Genomic DNA, 20557 nt, shown 5'->3' on the forward strand with positions numbered 1-20557 from the left:
GTGTGGGGGAGGGGGAATAAAGACTCTCAATTTGATTTAAACCTGGCTATATTGATTTGGCTTCGCTGGAGCTGAGTGTCTATATAGATTGTTTTGCACAGGTTTGACTACAGCAGGTTTTAAACTGAGTTGAAGCTAAACAGAGCAACTTTGATAAGTGTATAAAATAACCAGAGGCCTAGGGAAGGTATAGCAGGAGCGTCTGTTCTCCCTGTCTCATAACAAGAACAGGGGGACAGTCAGAGAAATTAAAATCTGATCAAAGGAGGTACTTTGCCACACAATGCATAATTAGACTGTGGAACTCTTGCCCCAGGGAGGAGTTGAGGCCAAGCACATAGCAAGATTCAAAGAGGGATTGGACATTTATATGGGTCACACAAACAGCCAGAGTTTTTTGTTAGCGTTAACTATATATATATATGTCTGTGTGTGTGTGGGGGGGGGAATGTTAAGCCTTGTGGTTTAAACCAATTTCTGATGATTAGAGATTGGGATGAGACCTAAGGCTGGGGGTAGATGGTCCCACACCTTCCCACTGGAGATACTTACACCTTTCTCTGATGCATCTAGTGCTGGCTATTGTCAGCCAGGCCCCTGGGCTACATGCCCAGGTCTGATCCAGCCTGGCAAGGCTGATGTCCCTGTATATAGATGAGAAGGGGGCTGTTTCACCCGAGACAGGTGGGGTGAGACAGCATGTCAGGGGCACAGCCAAGAACACAGCAAATGTCTCCTCCCTCCTAGCCCAGTGTCCTAGTCCCTGGACGTGTTAGGCAGAAACGTCGGAAAGGAGCATAAACAGAGGAAGTGCACAGTAAGTGTAGATTATAGCCATTAAATTAAAAACATCCCCACCATCCGCCGGTTTTAATGCTAAAATAGCGACAGGCAGAGCAGAGCCATTAAATTGTCATTGAGGGTTAGTATTTGCATCTTTACTCAGCCTTTCATGAGGCAGAGAGGAGAAGGTGCAGCAGGGCCAGCTAAGGACACCATGAGATTGAATGCAGAATTGCATGGCTCTCATTCTTAAAGCAAACATGTTTGCACAATCCACTCCACTTAATTGGGAAATCCTCTTAATTGGGCCATCTTCCAAGGAACAGATTTCAGCTCAATACTGTAATGAATGGCCAACTGTATGTGTGCACCACTGCCCTCCACTGGCTGGAATAAGGAACTGCTCAGCTGTGTGTCTTAGGCCCTATACTGCTTACAGCCCAGAGGGTTTCTCCTGTAGTTCAAGTAGTGGTTTTGAGCAAGAGGACATGGTGCTGGGGCATTCTGAAGAGAAAAATGGTGCAACCAAGTGAGAAGCCTGGCATTCAAGGTGCTGTGGATTTGTTACAATACGAGTGACAGAAAGTCTGGTAAGGGGATAGACAGTCTATTGAGGGGGGGACACCTGCTTTTATCTGTTTAATATATTTAAAGTGGGGTGGGGGACATTTATGGGCCCCCTAGAGTAGAGCGGTTGAAAACACTTTCTAATGAAAAATGTTTTCACTAAAAAGTAGGGTTCTGTCCAAAACAATTTTTCCCCCATGAACAAAATGTTTAGAACAAAACTGTCCAGGTTGGTGTTGAGAAACCAGAGTGCTAGAAAACCAAAGGTGTTTTCTTTTCAGCCACAGGTTTAAATTAAAAAAAAACCAACTTTCTGTTTTGTAGAAAAAGTTTTGCCAAAAACAATTGGTTCTCTTCAGAGTTTTTCACTGGGGAAGAAAAAATCATTTCCTGACCAGCTATGCACAGAAATAACAGACTCCAGGAGCTCTGCTACCCAGCCCTGCAGCTCACAGGAGCAGGCCACGCTGCCTCAAGAGCAGGGGATAGAACCCAGGATTCCTGCTTCTGGCTTTCCCCTTCTCTGGTGAACTAGATCTTAATTCCCTCCCGCTTGCAAGAACGGAACCTGGGGCATCTGGCTTCTAGCCCCCTGTTCTACTGTAGACCACAGACTCTGAAGGCTAGCAACAGAGCCCAGCAGGCCTGCTTCCCCCTGCTCTAACCACTAGGCCACAGTGCAAGAACTAGATCTGCAATTCAGGAGCCCAGCTTCCCTTTTCGTGACCCCAGTCTCTTCCCACAGCTGGGCATGGAACCCAGGAGTTCTGTCTCCCAGACTCCCCCCCCCCCCAACTACTAGGCGCCACCCCCCTTAAAGAACACACTTTTTCTAAAATAAAAATAAAGCCCTGGGCTCATTGTGTGAGGCTGGGGAGTGCAGGGCAAGGGCCACCTTTAAGAAACCCCAGTGGATTGCTGCACACTGGCCCAGTTCGTAACTTCAAATCAAAGGGGCAATTGAACCGATGCATTGAGGAATTCGGGGCTCTTAGCGGCGTGAGTCCTGGGGAGGGGAAGGTTATTTACCAAACCCTGCAAAGAAGGGGATTAGAACGGAAACTGCTGGCACAATTTTCACTGGAGCGCACCAGGGCTCGCTAATCTCTGGCTCTCCGCTACCCGTGCCTGGCTCTCCATCTGCGCGCCCGGCCCGTGCCTGGCCAGGCTCAGCTCAGCCTGACCGGGGAGGCTGAGCCGGGGGAGATCTGTATTTTTTGCAAGCCGGGAAAGGGTTAAGAAGCAGCAGCCGAGGGTGGGGGACGTGGGGAAAGCAGGGGGGAGGGTGATCTCTGCCGTGACTCTCTTGCTGCAATAAATCGGCTTAAAGGACGGGAGCGCAGAAGCCAGGGAGGATTAGAGAAAAGTCTGTCTGATACGCACACGCCGGAGAGGGAGCGGAAGGAGAGCGGAGTGGAGATTTCCTCCAAAACTCGGGCAGCTGATTTGGATTCCTCGGGCAGCCTGCGCGCAACGAGAGACAGAGGCGGGCGCGCCACCCAGGTGCAGCGTCTCCTGCTTGATTCGGGCTCTGCCTCCCCTCTCCCCCCCCCCCCCCTTCGATCCCCTCCTCCTTCCTCTTCCTCCCCCCGCCACCCCGGACTCCAGCGGACCGCGATGTTTGACCCACGTCGCTGTCCCGTCGTCCCCAACCCTCCCATGCCCCTCTCCGGATCGCCCTGCGGAAGGCTGGGGCGCTTCTGAACCAGATGGAGTTTTTTTTCTGGGGGGCAACATGCGAAAGATGAACTACCTGCTCCTTTGCTTTCTACTTTGGGACCTTCTGGATGCGGTGCTGGGTGAGTGACCCCCACCCCCCTTGGGGGGCTTTGATTCAACCCCGAAAGGAAAGAAAGGGGGGGGGGTCAGATTCCCCAGCTGGTGTAAATCAGCGTGGCTCCAGTCAAACCTATGGGCTTGCTGGGGTAAATCGGAGCGAAGTATTTAGCTCCAGTGGAGGATCTGGCCCCCGGCTTTTAATTTTGTAACGCACTTGCTCTGGTTCTTGGATACTTTCCTGGGTAGTCTCTCTCTGTGCAGCCCTTCCCTTAGGCGAACAGTGTTTTGGTTTCGTTGGGGTTTGGGGGGCGAGGGGGGCTGCACGGGGGGGGGGGGTTCGTTGGGGTTTGGGGGGCGAGGGGGGCTGCACGGGGGGTGGTTTCGTTTGGGTTTGGGGGGCTGCACGGGGGGTGGTTTCGTTGGGGTTTGGGGGTGAGGGGGGGCTGCACAGGGGGGGCTCGCTGGGGTTTTGGGGTGGGGGCGTTGTTTCATGCCAGCCCTTTCCATCCGCTTCTGCTGGCGGGTGCAGAAGGCAGGTCTCTTGCGCTGCCAGTCGCTCCCCGGTGGGAAGAGGAGCGACAATCACGGCGCATTGTGGAGTGCTCGTTACAAATAATAACCCGCCGATTGCGGCTGATGAGCCGGGGGCCGGGGTTCGTCCTGTGCAAACACAACCGCCGCCGCCAACTCTGCGTGCGTGGAAATCAAAGCCGGCCGAGTGATTTACAAAGTGGGGGTCGCAGAGAAATAGCTGGTGGTCAGAGCCCGCCACCCAGGGTGGAGAACGGAACCCCAGCAAGGGGAGCTGGCTTTCTGCTCTAGCAACAGCTCCCACTCCGGAGCGGCACCTGTTAGGCGTGTAAACCTCCGGCGAACAATCCGGATTGAGTTCGGCTTAAAGGGATGGGAGTAAAAAGGCTTGGCCTGGAGGCGGGCAATCGGGTCTGAGAGTGGGGCTGGCAGCAGCGCCCCCCTCCCCCTGCAATCCTCCGCCCCTTCACACCCCCTTTTCCTTTCCCCCTAAAAGGAGCAGCCGGGGAGGGGGAACTAACCGGTGTCAGCCCAGGGCAAAAGGCTTTTAAATCTCAACCAGCCCTTTCCGTGGGCTCAGCTGCCCTGCCACGCTGCGGAGCTTCCTCCTTGGCTCCGGCTGGGAAGAGGCTGCTGGGGGGGTTCAGGTGGCCGATTTGCCCGCTGCTCGGTCGGGGTGGTTTTTTGTTTGTTTTTTTAAAAAAAATAAAACCAGCCCTACGCTAGGGCCGGGGTGTCTGCCATGCGATCGCGGGGAAACGTGCAACCTTTCCTGTGCAATACCCAGCGCCTCGGGGGGCACGTCCAGTGAGCCCCCAGGCTGAAGGCTATCCTGGCAGCACGAAGCAGAACCCTCCCGGCACAGCTGGGAGGGGCGAAAACCCGTCCGGTCCCCTGGAGCCGCCCGGTCCATGCCGGGTCCATGGACCGGAGAATGCGCTTGACAAAGAAGGCTCGTGTGTCCCCCGCCCGGGGTGGCTCGGCCGCTGGGGCTGAGCCGGGGGGTGTCTCCTCGCTGGGTGCCTCTGGGGGGCCCCGGCAGGGCGCCAGGCAGGAGCTGGAGCCTTGCTGGCTCGATGCTGCTCTCCCCGGTGTGTGTCTCTGCCCGCCGGAGGGGGCCCTGGGGGGGAGCCGCCCGGAGAGCGCCCCCGGCCCTGCTGGAGATGCGCTTTTGGGGGACACCGGCTGCGGCGATGCTCGCCCAGATCCGAGAGGGGGCGCCCTTGGCAGCTGGCAGAGGCCGCTTCTGTCGCGGGCGGGCTGCCAGCCTGGCTAAGTTTGCAAACTCCGGCGGGACCCGCAAGCGGCTCGGCTGGGTTCACACAGCAACTCGGTCTGCGCCCCCCCCCCCCCCGCTGCGCCCCTCTCGGGGCCAGGCCGGCCGCTTTGTTCTGGGAAGAGGGGTTTGACTAATAGAAGCCCGGCTGGGCTGGGACCTTCTTCTTTCAAGCGGGCCCCGGGATGGTGAAAATTTAATAGCCAGGAAGCCGTTTCATCTGTCTCCAGCTCGGCGCGGCGCTTCCCAGTGCGGGTGGGGGGCTTGCCCGCTGCCATCGGCCGAGCGAGTCAGCCCAGGCGGCTGGCTGGGCCCGACACTGGAGGGGGCTTTGCAAGGCACGGTGCAGCGCCCCCCTCTGGCAAGGCAAGGCGCGGCTAGCGCGTTAGCCGGAGATCCCCCGGCAGGACGCCTGGCTGTGCCAGAGGCTGCCTGCATGGCTGGTTTGTTACCTGTGATGCCCAGTGTGTGTAGGGAGGGTGCATTTCCCAGAGCTATGGGGCTGGCCAGACTGGGATCCCGCCCCGGTGTAAGCGGGGCACACCTGGCTGGAGCCGGCAGGTGGCCCTGCGGGAGGAGGGGGGCTGGGATCTACTGGCTGCCCGTTGGCTAGGGTAGCATTTGATGCGTGTTACCAAGCACGTTTGCAGCGGTGGTGTAGCCATGTTGGTTCTGGGGCAGGAGGGAGACACGGTGGGCGAAGGGTTTTACTGGAGCAACTTCAGGCTTTGAAGCCTCTGAGCTCTTCAGAGCTGGGGGAGGAAGCCAAGAGGGTCCGAGCTAACTGCGAATACCCGGCGTGCCCAGCTGTACAGGGAAGAAGGGAGAAGCCTGCCCAGCACATCCAGCTGCTACGCTGAGGCTCCTACCTGGGCCTCACGTCCCAACCCTTCACCGGTGCACTGGGGACGGCAGCGGGGAGGGGAGCCCCATTCCCCTCAGCCACTTGTCCAGCTTCCTTAGCTGTGGTCAAACTGCCTGACCTGGCCTCTTACTCCTGTCCCGACCTACCCTGGAAGATCTGTAGCAACCCAGAGAAATACTTTGACCTCAGCCGGCCCCATTCAGCACTGGGCTGTCACAGCAGGGCCTCCCTTTAACATTACTTGGACGCAGAAGAAGGGACGCCGGTTTATTTGCTCAGTGCTGAGTTTATTTTGGCTTCTGGTTTGATCTTCTTTTATCCTCCAATGGCCTTTTCCCCGGCTGTGGCCTACAGACAGTGCCCCGGTTCTCACGCCATGAGTGATCTCGCCCTCCACATACCTCTTCTCTAGCTTTCACTGAAGTCACCTGCCGTCTGGGCTCAGGTGGCTGCGGTCTGATCGGCACTTGGGAGAGGTGAAAGGAAAGTGGCCATCAAAACCTGGCCAGGAGAAGGGAGTTGTGCTTTATTGGGGTTTGGAAAGCACCGGAGAACACCTGGGGGGAAAAAGAGGACTGCAGGTTTTCTTTTGTGATGTACTTTACACCCACAAGGAAGGCTGCTGTCAGCTACAGCATCCAAGTGTTACTGGGAGCGAGGTATTTACTTTCCACGCAGCGTCACGATTGACCCACAGGGGCTGTTTCTTCTTTGCTTAAAGTCCATTTGCTCTGCTCAACACAGCACAGGGTGGCTCTGTGCCATCTTGGCGCTTCCTGGGTTCTGGAGGCTGCCAGGGACTTATACAGTCTCTGGCACAATGTAGACCAGGCCCAGGGGCTGCTCTGACTTACCTCACCTGCGGCGTCTCTCCAAGGAGCTCCCAGCTGCCCAGTTCAGCCAGAGTGCAGTGCGGACTGGCCACCTCTCCTCCCTCCCCTTCCAGCCACGTGGACAGCATGCCACAAGGCCTCCAAGGAGGAGCAGTGTGGGGCTGGTTGCTGGCTTTATACCTCCAGGGAATCCCCCTTGCACTAGGGAGATTCCCTGCTCAGGAGATCCACGGGCGTGGTGTTCCCTGTATGCCCAGAGTTGGCGCGTAGGAGCTGCAGCGGTGTCCAGAGTCAGGGTAGGACCCCTCTGCAGCAGTGTAATGGGGGTGTTAAATGCTGCCCCCCACCCCCAGCCCAAGGGAGTGACCAGAGAATGCAGATTTAGTGCCATTTAATGCTCGCTTTGTAAGCTCTGAAAGGTGCAGGGCGGGAGAGATTCAGGCCCAGCCAGGGTCCAGTAACTTCTCCGAGAGACACACTCTTAGGCCCCTGCTTTGTATTGGATTGGGGCGGAGAGTGGGACTGGGGCACGCTTTTTCAATGCACTTCTTGGTTATTATTTAGGGACCTTAGCACTGGTGAAAGGTCCGCCGTTACGGTGTCTGAGCACTTCACCATGCCCTATGAGGGAGGGAAGCGCTATTATCCCTTAGGACATAATAGATGGAGAAACTGAGGCTTAGAGGGACTTGCAGGGAGCTCGAGGCAGAGCTAGGAACTGAACCCAGGTCTCTGGCTAATGATGTAACTGCTGGGCCTCTCTCTTCTGATGCAACAAATTTTAAAAAACCCCAGCCAAGCTAGGCAACTGGTGTGCTGTGAATGCTGTTTGTCATGCTGCTCTCAATTCTCCCAGTTTGCACTGCCCCCATCTGTCTGTACCCACGTACTGTCTCTTCTCTGACACCTTGTCAGATCATTGGGGCAGGGCTGGCTTTCTGCCATATGTTTGTACTGCACCTTGCACAACAGGGCCCGATCCCTGATTTGGCTTCTTGGTGCTACCGCAGTACAAACAATAAATAAATGTCATTGGGAAGGATCTTGCTTGCAGATTGTGTTTGCCCTGGCTACAAACCATGCTGCACTGAGGCGGTAAAGCCACCTAAGGGCCTCTCTGTTGCCTCTGAGTCTCTTGGCCCAGGATTCCAGCCCAAATGGAGCCTCCTAAGTGAAGTAAACTTGACAGTCTGGGCTCGTGGCTCAGGGGAATGGCTGGAGGCCATGTCAGCCAGCCCCATGTGATGCAGTGGAAATGTCAGTGCAGGATTCTCCTACCTGGAGAAGGAGACCCCAGTGCACATGTGGGTTGCGGTAGGGTGCACCATAGACAACTGCAGCCGGGAGCCTTGTTTAATGGTTGGGAGCGGGGTGGGGCTGAGATTCGCTCCAGCCCTTCAGAGCATCCTCTGACAGCAGGATGAGAGTTCATAAGCTAGGGGGGAAAAACAGAAAAGTGTGTCTGTGTGAGAGAGAAAACCATTGAGGCCATCTCAGTGCTGGAGAAAGAGCAGCAATGGCTACAAGAAAACCCTAATCACTTCAGGAGGTAGCATGGTCCCGTGGGACACTAAATTGCGGTCAGGAGACTTCGGGCTTGTCTGCATGAACCCTTAGGGCATGTTGTCACGGACTCACAGGTCGTGCCCACTCTTGGCCCCATGCGGTCTGTGGGGGGAACCCCCTTCAGTGAGACAGCCCTTCTCGGGGGTCCACTCTCTCTCGGGGGTTAAGCCCCTCCACCTCCTGGAGCCGCACCTCTCCGAGCCTTAGCACACCTGTTTCTCGCCGTGGGCCCCCTCAGGGAGTCCACTCGCTCTGGACCCCCAGGGCCTCCTCTCCCCGAGGGAATAATGCAACCCTGTTCTCTAGACTGGAGTGACACTCAGCCGGTGTAAAACCAGAGCAGGGCTGGCTCCAGGCACCCGCTTTCCAAGCTGGTGCTTGGGGCGGCATTCAGAACGGGGCGGCAGTTTGTGTCCCATGGCAGCAATTCGGCGGCAACCCCGGCACTGTTGCGGTGGTGGCAATTCAGCGGCTCGGGGATGGAAAATTGGTAGAGCCGCCCCTGAACGGGAGGGTTTATTGAGCGTTTGAACACAGCATAGGAAACTCTCAGGCCTGGCCTCCCTCAGCACAGGACATCCAAGTCTCCCCTGCATCCAGGTGGGCTCTGCCTGCTCTCTCTCCCCAGCCCAGAGCCCCCCTCCTTCCCAGCTGGGCAGCTGATATCACCGGGCCCCAAGCCCCGCCTCTGTCCATTGTCTTCTCTCCGGGTAAACAGGGTCTCCTGGGCCTCCTCTCCCCTCTTCTGTCCTCTGGCCAGAACTGGCTGGTTAGGTCACCGGGTCCTCTCTTCACAGTCCATTGTCCTCCCTCTGGCCAGAACCGGCTGCAACTCCTGAGCTGGACCTCCCAGTCGCTGGGCTATCCATTCTCCAGGCCATTGGCTGGGGTCCCAAGTTCCCTCGCCGGTCCTCTGTAACAACAGACTCTCTCTCCCATCACCTCGTTAAACCAGTAACACCCAGGGAAACTGAGTCCCGCCCCCTCTGCATGCAAACCATTGGAAAACAAGGAAAAAACAAGACAATCCCCCACTCCGTCACACGTGTCTACACTAGAAACATTTCAGTGGCACAGCACCACTGTAGTGCCTCAGTGTAGACGCTGACTACAGCGATGGAAGAGCCCCTCCTGTCGCTAGTAAATCCACCTCCCCGAGAAGTGGTAGCTAGGTCGTGGAAGAACTCTTCCATCCACCTACTGCTCTCTGCACAGGGGCTTGGGTCAGCTTAACTATGTCTTGTGGGGGTGGATGAATTTTTTACACCCCCTAGTGACATAGGGTGGACAGACCTAACTTTCTATTGTAGATCAGCCCTTAGTTTGGAGAGCTGGGGTATGACTCTACCCCACATTAAGTATCCATGTGGACCTTGCTGTTGCACACTTAAAGTGCCCTAGTTTGCTTTAATCTGCTTCAAAGCAGAGTATATCAAAGTTCACTAGGGAACCACTTCCACCCAGACACTCTGTGTGCGACAGGTTAGTGCGGGGTAGACTTACACCCAAGCTGGCTGCAAGCTCAGTGTTTGTGCAGACAATCCTGGCTCCAATACCAACCTACTCCATGACCCTGGGGCAAGTCACTTTCCCACTCTGTGTCCTGTGTCCCCTCCCATTGTTTGTCTGCCTTGTCTATTTCGATTGGTGGCTCTTCAGGGCAGGGGCTGTTGGTTGCCATCTTTGTGTCCAGCACCTGGCGCAATGGGTCCCTGACCTCAGTTTTGGCCTCTAGGCACTACAAGAATATAAATTAGGGATACCAGACTGAGGCTTGAGAGCTGCAAGAGGCTCTTTAATGTGTCTCCTACCGCTCTTTGCAGCACCTGATCCTAAAACACTGTGTGATTTAATTATTAACGGATCTAAGTTATTAACCAATTAGGGTGCTTTTACTGTGTTGTTAACCAATTGTAGTTGATATAATAATACTTGGTCAGTCATTTTGCTGTGAGAATAACATACTATAGTAAATGAAACAACGAATTCACACTGCTGCGGCTCTTTGGGTAACGTTGATCGCTAATTTGGCTACTGAACCACTGAGGTCTGGGTATCACTGATCTAAACCGTTTTTTTTGTTGCACTTTAAGGTCTGGGATAGATCTGGGGAAATAATTCACTAGGGACAACTTTATTCATTGACTTTTACCTCTTTTTCTGTTTGCAAATTGGTCCCAAACAGAGTGATTTTTGTCTTCATTTGTCCGTTATAATTTCTGCAAATAATTCTCAGCCTATCGATCATTTGCAAGCAAGTCACTCTATTTGATAGTCAACATTTGAGCTGGTTTGATTGGACAGGCCTGGTGTGTGTTTGTCCCCTCCTAGAATGAACATGAGTCTATTAGGCTTCTGAAATCTCTGAAATTCCCTTTGTGTCCATATTCTGCAAGGTTGGCTCAAAATATGCAGTTTCCTCAAACGCTCCTGCCAATAAACTCCTTTTCTTTGGCAGTGTTTGGTGCCCATGGACAGTCTAGCAAAGTCACTTGAACGTCAGAAAGTCATGTATGTTCCCGGGAAATATTTTCAGATTGTCACCTCGCTCTGGCCAGGACAGCTGCAGACATGAATACCCTCAAAGGTAGTTAGACTCCTCGCTTCCATCCTAAATACCTTTTGAGGGTCTGGGCCAGAGAGCCTAGTTCATAGCTGACCTACATCTTGTGTGATCACCAGTGCAAATATTTACAAAGTGGGTGCAAATTGCTACCGTTCTGATGGGGTGGGGTGTTGTGTTGAAGGGCAAGCAATAAGCCGGGAACAAATTGGACAAAACCTTACCTCGTGGATAGCTCTGATTTATGGTGAATTGGTCCTTTTGAGCTTATATTTATTCGGGAGCCAGGAATCCCAGACTAATGAGCGAAACAAGCTCTGTTTGTGAGGGTGGAGAGGAATTCGGTAGTCCCAGAGGAGCTGCCGTCTGGCAGGAAAATATACCGCTTAGCCAGTGGGCTCGCTCGTTAACAAGAAGTGATGCAGCAGGCAGAGGTGTAGGGGGGAGATCTGTATGTACAGAGGCCAGCGTTACATGCCGAGAGGCGGGTGCGTGTCCAGTACTGGAGTGGAGCAGCCTGCCCCCAGCTTGTAACCCCGCTAAGCCCCTCACATCCCCCCCAAACTAGGTTCCTCACTTTCTCCAGGTCCACTTAACGAACAGGGCTAAGTAGAAATTCCATGTTCCCCAGGGAATGGGCTCTCTAACCTCCAGTGAGGCTGCCCCTCCCCAGATGCATTCATGCCCCCTCCAGATACTCCGCTCTAGAGGTCAATCAGCTTCTACCAGGACTTGCTGGTCATCTGTGTAGACGCCCTCCTGATCCTGTGGTCCCACTGTCGCTTGCTCTCCCTTCACTCCTGTTAGGTAAGAGTGTCTGCAAAATTTGCACCGTTGGCACCAACTCCACAGCAGCTGGTCCTGCAGGACCAAAGCTGGGCAACCTGCACCAGTTCTCCATGAACAGGCTCTGCAGGTCCCCCGGCCTTTCTGTCTTGGGGGCAAAGCCCTTCTGCAGCCTTCTGGCCCTGACAGCCTGGCACAGGAGAGGTTAATCCTGCAGGAGGGAGGTGTCTCTGAGAAGGTCAAGGATGCTCTCCTGGATCCTCAGAGTCCGGCCATTTCCACTGCGCACTGAAGGGTTTGGTGCGGGAGAGAGAGATTTTTGCCATCCATCCTGGTTAATCCAGCCTTCCACGTGTCCTTTGAATCCAGTCCGAAGTGTCCTGCAGAAAGGACAAGTGTCCTGAGACGAGCCTGGCTGGCTGTACTTTAAAGGGCCAGACTTCAGCTCCCCGGTATGGGGCTGGGTCAGTGGAACCGAGGAGCAGATCCTGGCTCAGCCTATCGGTGCCTCTTGAGTACTATGGCTGCTACCGACCAGCTGCAGAGAGTCTCTGCCAACAGCAGCCGTGCAGCAAAGAGAGGAGAGGGGCCCGTAAAAGCCTCTGGGGAGCGTATTCATGGGGGGCAGATCCTGTACTGGCAGTTCTTGGGGACAGGGACCCTTCCCCTTTGATCCCCTGTCGCCCTCCACACATACCTCCTTGGCAGGGAACTCCTCATGGGATGGGGCAATCCAGCCCAGACTTCTCTGCCATCCTGATGCCACCCTCTGGCACCAGCTGGCTGGATGCTTGCAAGCCCGGAGTGACCTGAGAGTCTGTGGCCATTCGCGGATAGCACAGAGGCATTTATAGGATGAGAGGGGGCAGTGCTGGGTCCCGGGGGTCCCAGCCCTGCCTCTACTTTCCAAAGGCAGCAGGCTGAGAGGGGCGAGCGGCCTGAGCGTGGGCAGCATGGGGATACGCAGCCTGTGCACGTACATCCCCGGTTGGCTTGCACGAGCCAGTTGTGCTGTTCCCTAGCCCCAGGACTATCTGTGCGCATCTGTAGCGGCCAAGCCGGAATATTTCTCTTCTGCAATTCCTTCTCTGCAACCACCTTATTTAAAAAAGATCTTCCCCGGGGAGCGACGTTGCAAAGAGTGCGTTTGTATGCGTGTGCAGAGAAAGCACCCTCCCTTCCCTGCATGCCTTGCTCCATAATCTCCCATTGGTGTGTGCCCCCTTTCCTCAAACAACTCCCCTTGTCAGTCACTGAGGACACTCTGCCTCCAGTTGACAAACGTTCCCATTCGAGTATCTTCCTTGGCATGACAATCTAGCTGCATATTGCCAAAACGGAGAAGGGGGCCAGAGCCACCGGCTCCCTGTCAGAAGTGGTTACAGTCCATCAAGCATCTGCTTGAGCTATGGCTTCTTTGTATCATTTGGGGGCTTTCTCCCGTGACCGTTTGTCATACGCTGTCCACTTCCGAGTTGGCGGCAGGTTGCCGCAGTGAAAAGCGTGTGTCTCTCTCTTGACTCCCTTCTCCTAGGATTAGGCCCCACGTTTCCTTATTGCCTTTAATGGAAAGTCTTTTAGTACTCGGAGGAAATGCCTTGTAGTTTGGACACTGGGACAGGAAGTTCCTCCTTGTTTCTGTCTCCCCTCTGTTGTGCGGGTTGCTCTGCCAACTCCCCCTTGGTGTGAACCTCCCAGCTTTGTGCCTAATTCCTGGTCCCCAGTTCTGTGTTTGGTGACCGTCTACCTGGTATTTGCATCCTGCACTGCAGCTAGGTAGTCAGGCAAGGTGAAGTTTCAGTGTAGATGTAGAGCTTGGGAAATATACCCTCCCTCCCCCCAGCTCTGAAGATTCATGCCAATAGAAACCACCAACTCACCCTGCAGATATGGAGGGAAAGGGTTCCCCAGTATAAAATATTCATACAGAATCCTGTTGGTTTGGTGGGAAGAGAGAATGTTGCCAGTCCAGCCATGGATATCTCTTCGGGTGAGTATTCAGGCTAGAAATGTTTCCACGCCTATCCAGAAAGCTTGAAACATCAGAGTTACCTCAGAAGGGGAATTGGGGCCTAAGTGACATGCCTAAAATCACACATTAGGTCTGTGGCAGAGCAGAGACTTGCACCCCTGTCTCCCAAGACCTAGGCTAGTGCTCTAAGTACATGGTCCAGTCTTCATGGGAATACGTAGTGGTCTAGCTTGTTTAGTGATCCACTCTTCCCAGGGTCCAGTTCTTGGCCCTGTGTTGTATTGAGAACTGGCCTGGAATTGCAAACTATCACTTACGCTGCTTCTGCAGAGCAGCCTGTTTTTTCTTTTACATAAGAATGAATCATAGAATATCAGGGTTGGAAGGGACCTCAGGAGGCCATCCCACCCCCTGCTCAAAGCAGGACCGATCCCCAACTAAATCATGCCAGCCAGGGCTTTGTCAAGCCTGACCTTAAAAACTCCTAAGGAAGGAGATTCCACCACCTCCCTAGGTAACGCATTCCAGTATTTCACCACCCTCCTAGTGAAAAAATTTTTCCTAATACCCAACCTAAACCCCCCCACTGCAATTTGAGACCATTACTCCTTGTTCTGTCATCTGCTACCACTGAGAACAGTCTAGATCCATCCTCTTTGGACCAATGGTCCATCTAGCCTAGTGTCCTGTCTTCCAACAGTGGCCAATGCCAGGTGCCCCAGAAGGAATGAACAGAACAGGTCATCATCAAGGGATCCATCCCCTGTCGCCCATTCCAAGCAAACAGGCTGTCTATTGTTGCTGATTTTTATAATCCCATCCTCCTCACCAGTTTTCCGTTCTGTTTCATGGCATAAAGAGAAATTAGATAAAAAATATAAATACTCTTGCTGGAGAGTTGCAATATAACCCTACTTTATTTCTGAGAATTCAGAACAATAAGACACAAGAAGCCAGAGAGAGACAAAGCAGGCTGCTCCTAAAGTCAGCAAGGCTGACCACTCATCCCTCCCGCCCCTTACTGTTCCTCGGGCACTTTCCAGTGACTCCGTTCATGCTCTTTGCTACAAAGACACCTAGAAACCTCCCCACCCAGCTCTTGAAGTGATAGCTTGCAATTCCAATGCAGTCCTCAATACACCCCACCCACTCCCCGCCCCCGAACAGATGTCAGACCGCTGCGTGACATGGCCCTGCACTGTTAGCCAGCTGCTGAGCTCTGTCCCGGCAGCAGCAGCCCACAGCCAGGTGAAAGTGCTCCCTGCACCATGTGTTTGTAGCGTAATCCTCTGAAGTGCTTTTTGAGGCTTATGAGATGTGCTCTGCGAATCGATTAACAATGATGGATTTGAAGTTGAGGGTGAGGGGTATCCCGAGACTGCACCGATCCAGCTGTTCTGCGGCACCCTCCCCCACCAATCCAGCTGCTGGCGAGCAGAAGCACAGCTGGCAAAGGGTGCGTTACGCTCCAATGGCAGGCAGGGAATGCAGCGCTGCGTGATAGGGATGGCATCAGACATGGCGGGAAGCTGAGTTGGGGGGCGGGGACGTGGGAGGGTGTGCGTAATAAACAATGGTGTGTTGAAAAATTCACATCCTGCTCTTTCTGCAAACTTTATTACACCAAAACAACAGAAGTTCTAAACCTTCCCTCCCTTCGCCAGCCCTTGTGTTGAGCATGTTGTGCCCAGGAAGGGCTATTTTAAAAAGAGGGGTTTTTTGTGTTGACGAGCATTGTTTCTCTAAGATCCTTGCAGGGAGGAGGACAAAGAAACAACTGGGGGTTCCCATCCACGCAGACTCTGTCTCCTGAACCTCAGAAGTGTGTGTGTGTTGGGGGGGGGGGGATTGAACAGCAGGTGGATGTGAAAGGGTTAATGGTGGCCGGGATTATGGGAGTTTAGGAGACCTGTTTCTGCTAATCTGATCAATCCCGTGGGAGGAGATGGTGGTAGTTTAGAAGCGTTTCAGGGGAATTACCCCCCCCCACACACACACACACTCAGATAAGAAGGGTACTGATGATGTTGATGATGTTGGGGGAAGGGGATTATCCCCAAATATTAATGGTCAGATTGTATCTGCCCTTTACCATGGTGGAGTGGTAATAACTTTTGCCCCAAACAGATTTCTTATCTGTTTTGCCACCCAGCCATCCCCCAATGCTGATTGGATACAGGCAAAGCCGGGGCGCTCTCTGACTTTATGAAAGCTCAGTTGGGCTGTAACTTTGCCAATCCCAGGGCTGGTTTGTCTCTAGGCCCCGTTTTAGCCAGATTCCCTCCACCCTCGAGTTCAGAGTGGGTACCGAGTCGGGGTGCGTCGTTCTGATTTTGGACCCTCTGGGGGATTGTTTTCAGATGAACTGATGGGAATTAGGCATCCAAGTCTCATTGAAAGTCAAACTCCCGGATATGTCTTTGAAATCCTCCCCCACATCCCTAAGGATTTTGCTACGCGCTCTGGACTCTAGCAGTTGGGTACAAAAGGAGCTGCAGGATCTCTCTACCGTGCAAGGTCTTGTTTACTTGGTCCTGCCACAGTGCAGGGGGCTGGACTTGACATCTCAAGATCCTTTCCAGTCCTATGATTCTATGGCCGGGTCTACACTTTAAACTTACATCGGTGTAACTACGTCGCTCAGGGATATGAAAGATCCACAGCCCCTGAGTCACACAGTCATACTGACCTAACTCCCAGTGTAGACAGTGCTATGTCAATGGGAGGACTTCTCCTGTCAACTCTGCTACCGCCTCTCACAGAGGTGGATTTACTACGCTGATGGAAGAACCTCAGTGAAGTGCTGCAGTGAACCCGCACCAGGGCAGTGTTTGTAAGTGTGGACCTGCCCTATGAAAACTTCCAGCACTAATACATGAGAATTGACCATGCAGCAGTGTCAATTACAAGTTTCATTTTTGCCAGTGTAGATGTAATCCACTGGTGGGTGGGTGTGTTAGTTACAGGTCCTCCTCTGTGCTGATCCCCAATGAATATGAGTTAGTACACACATGTGTACACACACACACACGCTACAAAGCCTTAGCTCTTTAACTTGAGCTGTAGCAGCTCATGTGTTTGGCTCTGGAAGTCCCAGTTCAGTCCCGGGTGTGGTAGATAAGATGGTGGCTGTCGCATAAACACAGCTCCTGTCAGGTGAGATTCTGATCTCCGCTCTACCTGTGTAAAGGTGCGGTAGCTCCATGGATTTCAGCAGAGTTACTCCTGGATGGAGCTGGTTGAAAATGGAAGCTTCTGTTCCGCAGGGAATTCTGAGACTTACAAACCTGGTTTTGTCCCAAATTACCACAAAAAGTCAAAAGCTCTGAATTCCTTGCGAAGTGAACTACTCCGAAAATATCTCATTTATCAAAATGTTTCCTTTCAACTTGGGTTTTTCTGTGCAATAGAACATAATTAATAAATAGTGAAACCATCTGGATAACTTCCAGTGAAAATGTTGACAATATGTTCCTGCAAGACGTTGAGACTCCATCACACCAGCATGGTGGTGGTTAAAGTTAATATTGGAACTGGGTCCCCATTCTGCTGGATGCTGAGCTAACATACGCGATGATTTGGTCACTGCCCAGAGGAGCTGACAAACTAAGAAGTCCCCTTGATGTGCAATAAAGAAATCCAGGATCTTTAATTTCCACCTCTGTTTGTCATCACAGCTGGTGAGAGACAGTGTGGCCGAGTGGATCGTGCATGGAAGTGAACTCTGGCTTCTATTCCTGGCTCACCTGCTAGGTGAACTTGGGCAAATCACTTCCCCTCTCGTGCCTTGGTTTCCCCATCTGTAAAATGGGGGCACTAATGCAGTGTGCCTACAGTAGGAGTTTGTACGGCTGCAGTGTGTTTATGGGGGGGGGGGGTTTGTATGGATGCAGCTACATCCACACAACCCGCTCTTATATGCACACTGCAGCAAATATCCCTAATCTAGACAAACCCATGGTTTGTGATTTATACGGAAGCCAGCCAAGGGATGAAATAATAATACTTAGCACTCGTACAGCCTTTTTTCTTCCAGGGATCCGAAGCACTTTACCAAGGCAGAAGGTTTCAACAGTTTCGACAAGCTGAAACTGATCAGAGGCAGAGCAACAGTAGCACCTTAGGTAGACTGAAAAGGGGGCATTCGGCGTAATGCTGTGTGCCCTACGCAAATGGGGATCGGCCGCTTTCTAGACCCAGGAGCACTGGGAATGAATCGCAGCTTTGCCTGTGAGGAAGGATGGGAGCATCCACCAGTGATGGGACTAAATGCAGAGTTTTGGGTGGAGCGAGTACTGCATTAATTCAGCGGGGTACCTCCTTGTGCCTACCTCTGATATAAAAGCCAAGCAGATTGGTTTTGGCTTCAGCAGCGCTGTAGCAAAGCCTCAGTGCAGAAGGCCCAGGAAAACGCTTGGCGTGGGGGGCACAAGTGCACGTGAGAGCTTCTTTTTGGAGGATGGGGGACAGTGCTGGTGTAGGTCTTGCCTTGCAAACCTCCAGGCTTGTAAATCACCCGAGGAGAGCTCGGGAGCGGTGCTGGGAGGATCAGCTGAGCTGTCTGTTTTTGTTCCCTTGCCAAGTTGCTCTCTTTGCCCTTTTGTTTGCTTTTTGCTGAGACGCTTGCAGCGCTGATGGGGTTTGTTTTTAACTAATGACTGGAGCTTACATTATCTCCTCGGCATTATCTCCTTCCCGCTTTCTCGGCTCCTTCCTAAAATAAACCGTCAATCACGGGCTTGTTTTCAGCCCTGGGCTTTGACCACGTTTGGAATGCGGATTCATTGCACGAGCACAGAGGGCCGGAGCACTCTTAGCAAAGTGCAAGGACAATAGCCAAATGCAAAGCTTTTCCTCCATGGAATTATTGTTCTTGCCAACCATATATTTATAAGAACAACAGCTGGAAGCAGGCACTGGACCTATAATAACCAGGTGATTAAACTCCAACTGGTGGCCAGTACCAGACATCAGAGAAAGATCTGGGAGGAAAGTGTTGGATAATCTCTGTTGCCCCGCTCAGCAGAACAGGAACTGCAAGGGAGGGGGCCAGGACATGGCTTGTGGGGCTCTAGCGGGTAAGGAGAAGCTACAGGGGAGTGATTTTCAGCCATCTCTTTGTACGTGTAATAGCTTTATTTATGTTAGAGTGGTTCCCCGAGACCACAGCCAAGATTAGGTCTGCATCGTGTCCGGTGCTGTACGTACACGAGTGACGATCCCTGACCTGAAGAGCTCACAGTCTGCACAGACAAGGGAGGTGACCTGCTGAAGATCATGCCCCGGGTCAGTAGCAGAGCCAGGAACAGACCTGCCGTCTCTTGACTCCTGGTTCAGGGCTGTGCCCAGCAGCACACACACGCATCCTGACTCTCTCTCCATTCTCTCTCCACGCTGGGGCCCTGGCAAGTTGAGTTTCTCTTGGGAATTTTCATTCCCTGGAGCCCTTGGTGGAGCTCCATGTGGCTGAGAAAAGGGGGGTGTTTCCTCGTAAAGGGGGGCTTCTTTTGAAATGAATCTTTTACCTGGGCAATCTGCAGGGCTGGATTAAGGCATACATTAACTAAGATACAGTTTAGGGCCTCGCAATATGAGGGGCCTCTAAAAAAGAAATCTGACTCCATTTCAAATGTTATCAAAATCGGTTGATAGAAGATTCTCTCTAAATATAGCCATTTTAGTTCAAATATGACAAAAATATACACAACTGGCTACACAAATAACCTTACCCTTCACTAATTGTTCATTATTGACAGGCGGGAGGTCAGGGCTGAGAAAAAATATGATAATTGCACTTGTAAAATCAGTATTTCTACGAATAAGTCTGCTATCGGTCTCCTAAGGCAGCGTTTTGTTGGCCAGCTACTACTGGTAAAGTTCGGACTGTGCCTTCAGATCTTATTTCAACAAATAAATAATCTCACTGCCGATAAACCTGGGAAAAATGGGAACTCGGTGACGGCAGTGTCGTGAAACAATCCTGCCAAGCTCGTGCTCGTACGGGACTCGTCCGAGGAGTGACGTCACATATCGCGTATCTCGTGGCGGGTAATAACCAGAGGGGCGCCGTCTTTTGTTTACGGTCCAGCACACTCAGTCGTATCGTGCCTTCCCTCCTGCTTTATTTCATTTTTTAAGGGTCCGTGTGATCTTTCCTCTTCTGATCTGTTCCTACGGACAATTGTGTGTCTTAGTGCGCACGCCGCTTTCTGCTCCATGCGCTGTCTGTGCTTCACAGGATTGAGTTCGCAGGTGATCGTCTTATGGACGTGGGTCGAATGGATCTTGAGGAGGATGAATTTGTCTTGGCTTCCCTCCGCCAGTTTCGGGAGGCTTCACAACTTTTTGCAATTTCGCCTTTTGTATATATGCAGATATAAAGCTTTCATGTTTATATATTCAACATCCTTTCTGTGAAAACAACAATAATAAAATCATTTTTTTATGATATGTCTTACACTTGACATAGCGTAGGGCCTCAGAACGTCATAATCCAGCCCAGGCGACCTGGTGGCACCACTCTGCTGCAGTTACACCCTCTCTTCTAGTCCTCCCCCCACCCACCAAGTCACCTCTGTCCGATTTAACGGCTCCAAACAGAGGATCGAATCCTGCTCCCATCAAAGTCAATGGCATAAGAATTTGACCTTCTGCTAGGAATAGCAGTGATAGAACAAGGGCATTGTCCAGGATGCATTGGAAAAATCCACCAGTATATCCAGAGCGTTCAGGTCAGCACCAGGCCAGCAATCGCTCTTCCACCACCATAGTAACTGTACTGGGCTCCCCCAAGTGCTCCTCTGGAGAAGCCCCCACCTGGGCTGCAGCAGTGGTAAAAAGTACTGCATACTTTCCTAGCCAGAGCATCCCGTTGCCTCCCCTCCCTTATTACTGCCAAATCCTGACGCTCCTTACACCAGCTATGCTCCTGTTGGATCCCATCAAAGTTTTGCCTGGGTTGGGGCGAAATAAAAATGAAGGGACTTTGTGAGCTGACCTACCGGGATTAGCCAGAGCGGGCCAGAAACTGGGCTTC

General features: G+C 52.7%; 1 protein-coding gene across 2 annotated transcripts in view; it reads left to right on the forward strand.

Moving 5' to 3' along the window:
- The first annotated feature begins 2644 nt into the window (after positions 1-2644).
- Positions 2645-20557, forward strand: part of IGSF21 (immunoglobin superfamily member 21) — a 267027-nt gene continuing 249114 nt past the window's right edge. Inside the window, exon 1 of one of the 2 annotated variants that reach the window (XM_048824717.2) lies at positions 2645-2853. Coding sequence is in view for 1 of the 2 variants with exons in the window: in XM_048824716.2 (XP_048680673.1) it covers positions 3086-3149 (64 nt within the window). In the remaining variant the exon portion in view is untranslated. Of the gene's footprint in view, positions 2854-2889; positions 3150-20557 lie in introns of those variants that run through there. The other variant, XM_048824716.2, reaches the window with a different exon arrangement.

This window comes from Caretta caretta, chromosome 18, assembly GCF_965140235.1.
Source record: "Caretta caretta isolate rCarCar2 chromosome 18, rCarCar1.hap1, whole genome shotgun sequence".
Lineage (NCBI taxonomy): Eukaryota > Metazoa > Chordata > Testudines > Cheloniidae > Caretta > Caretta caretta.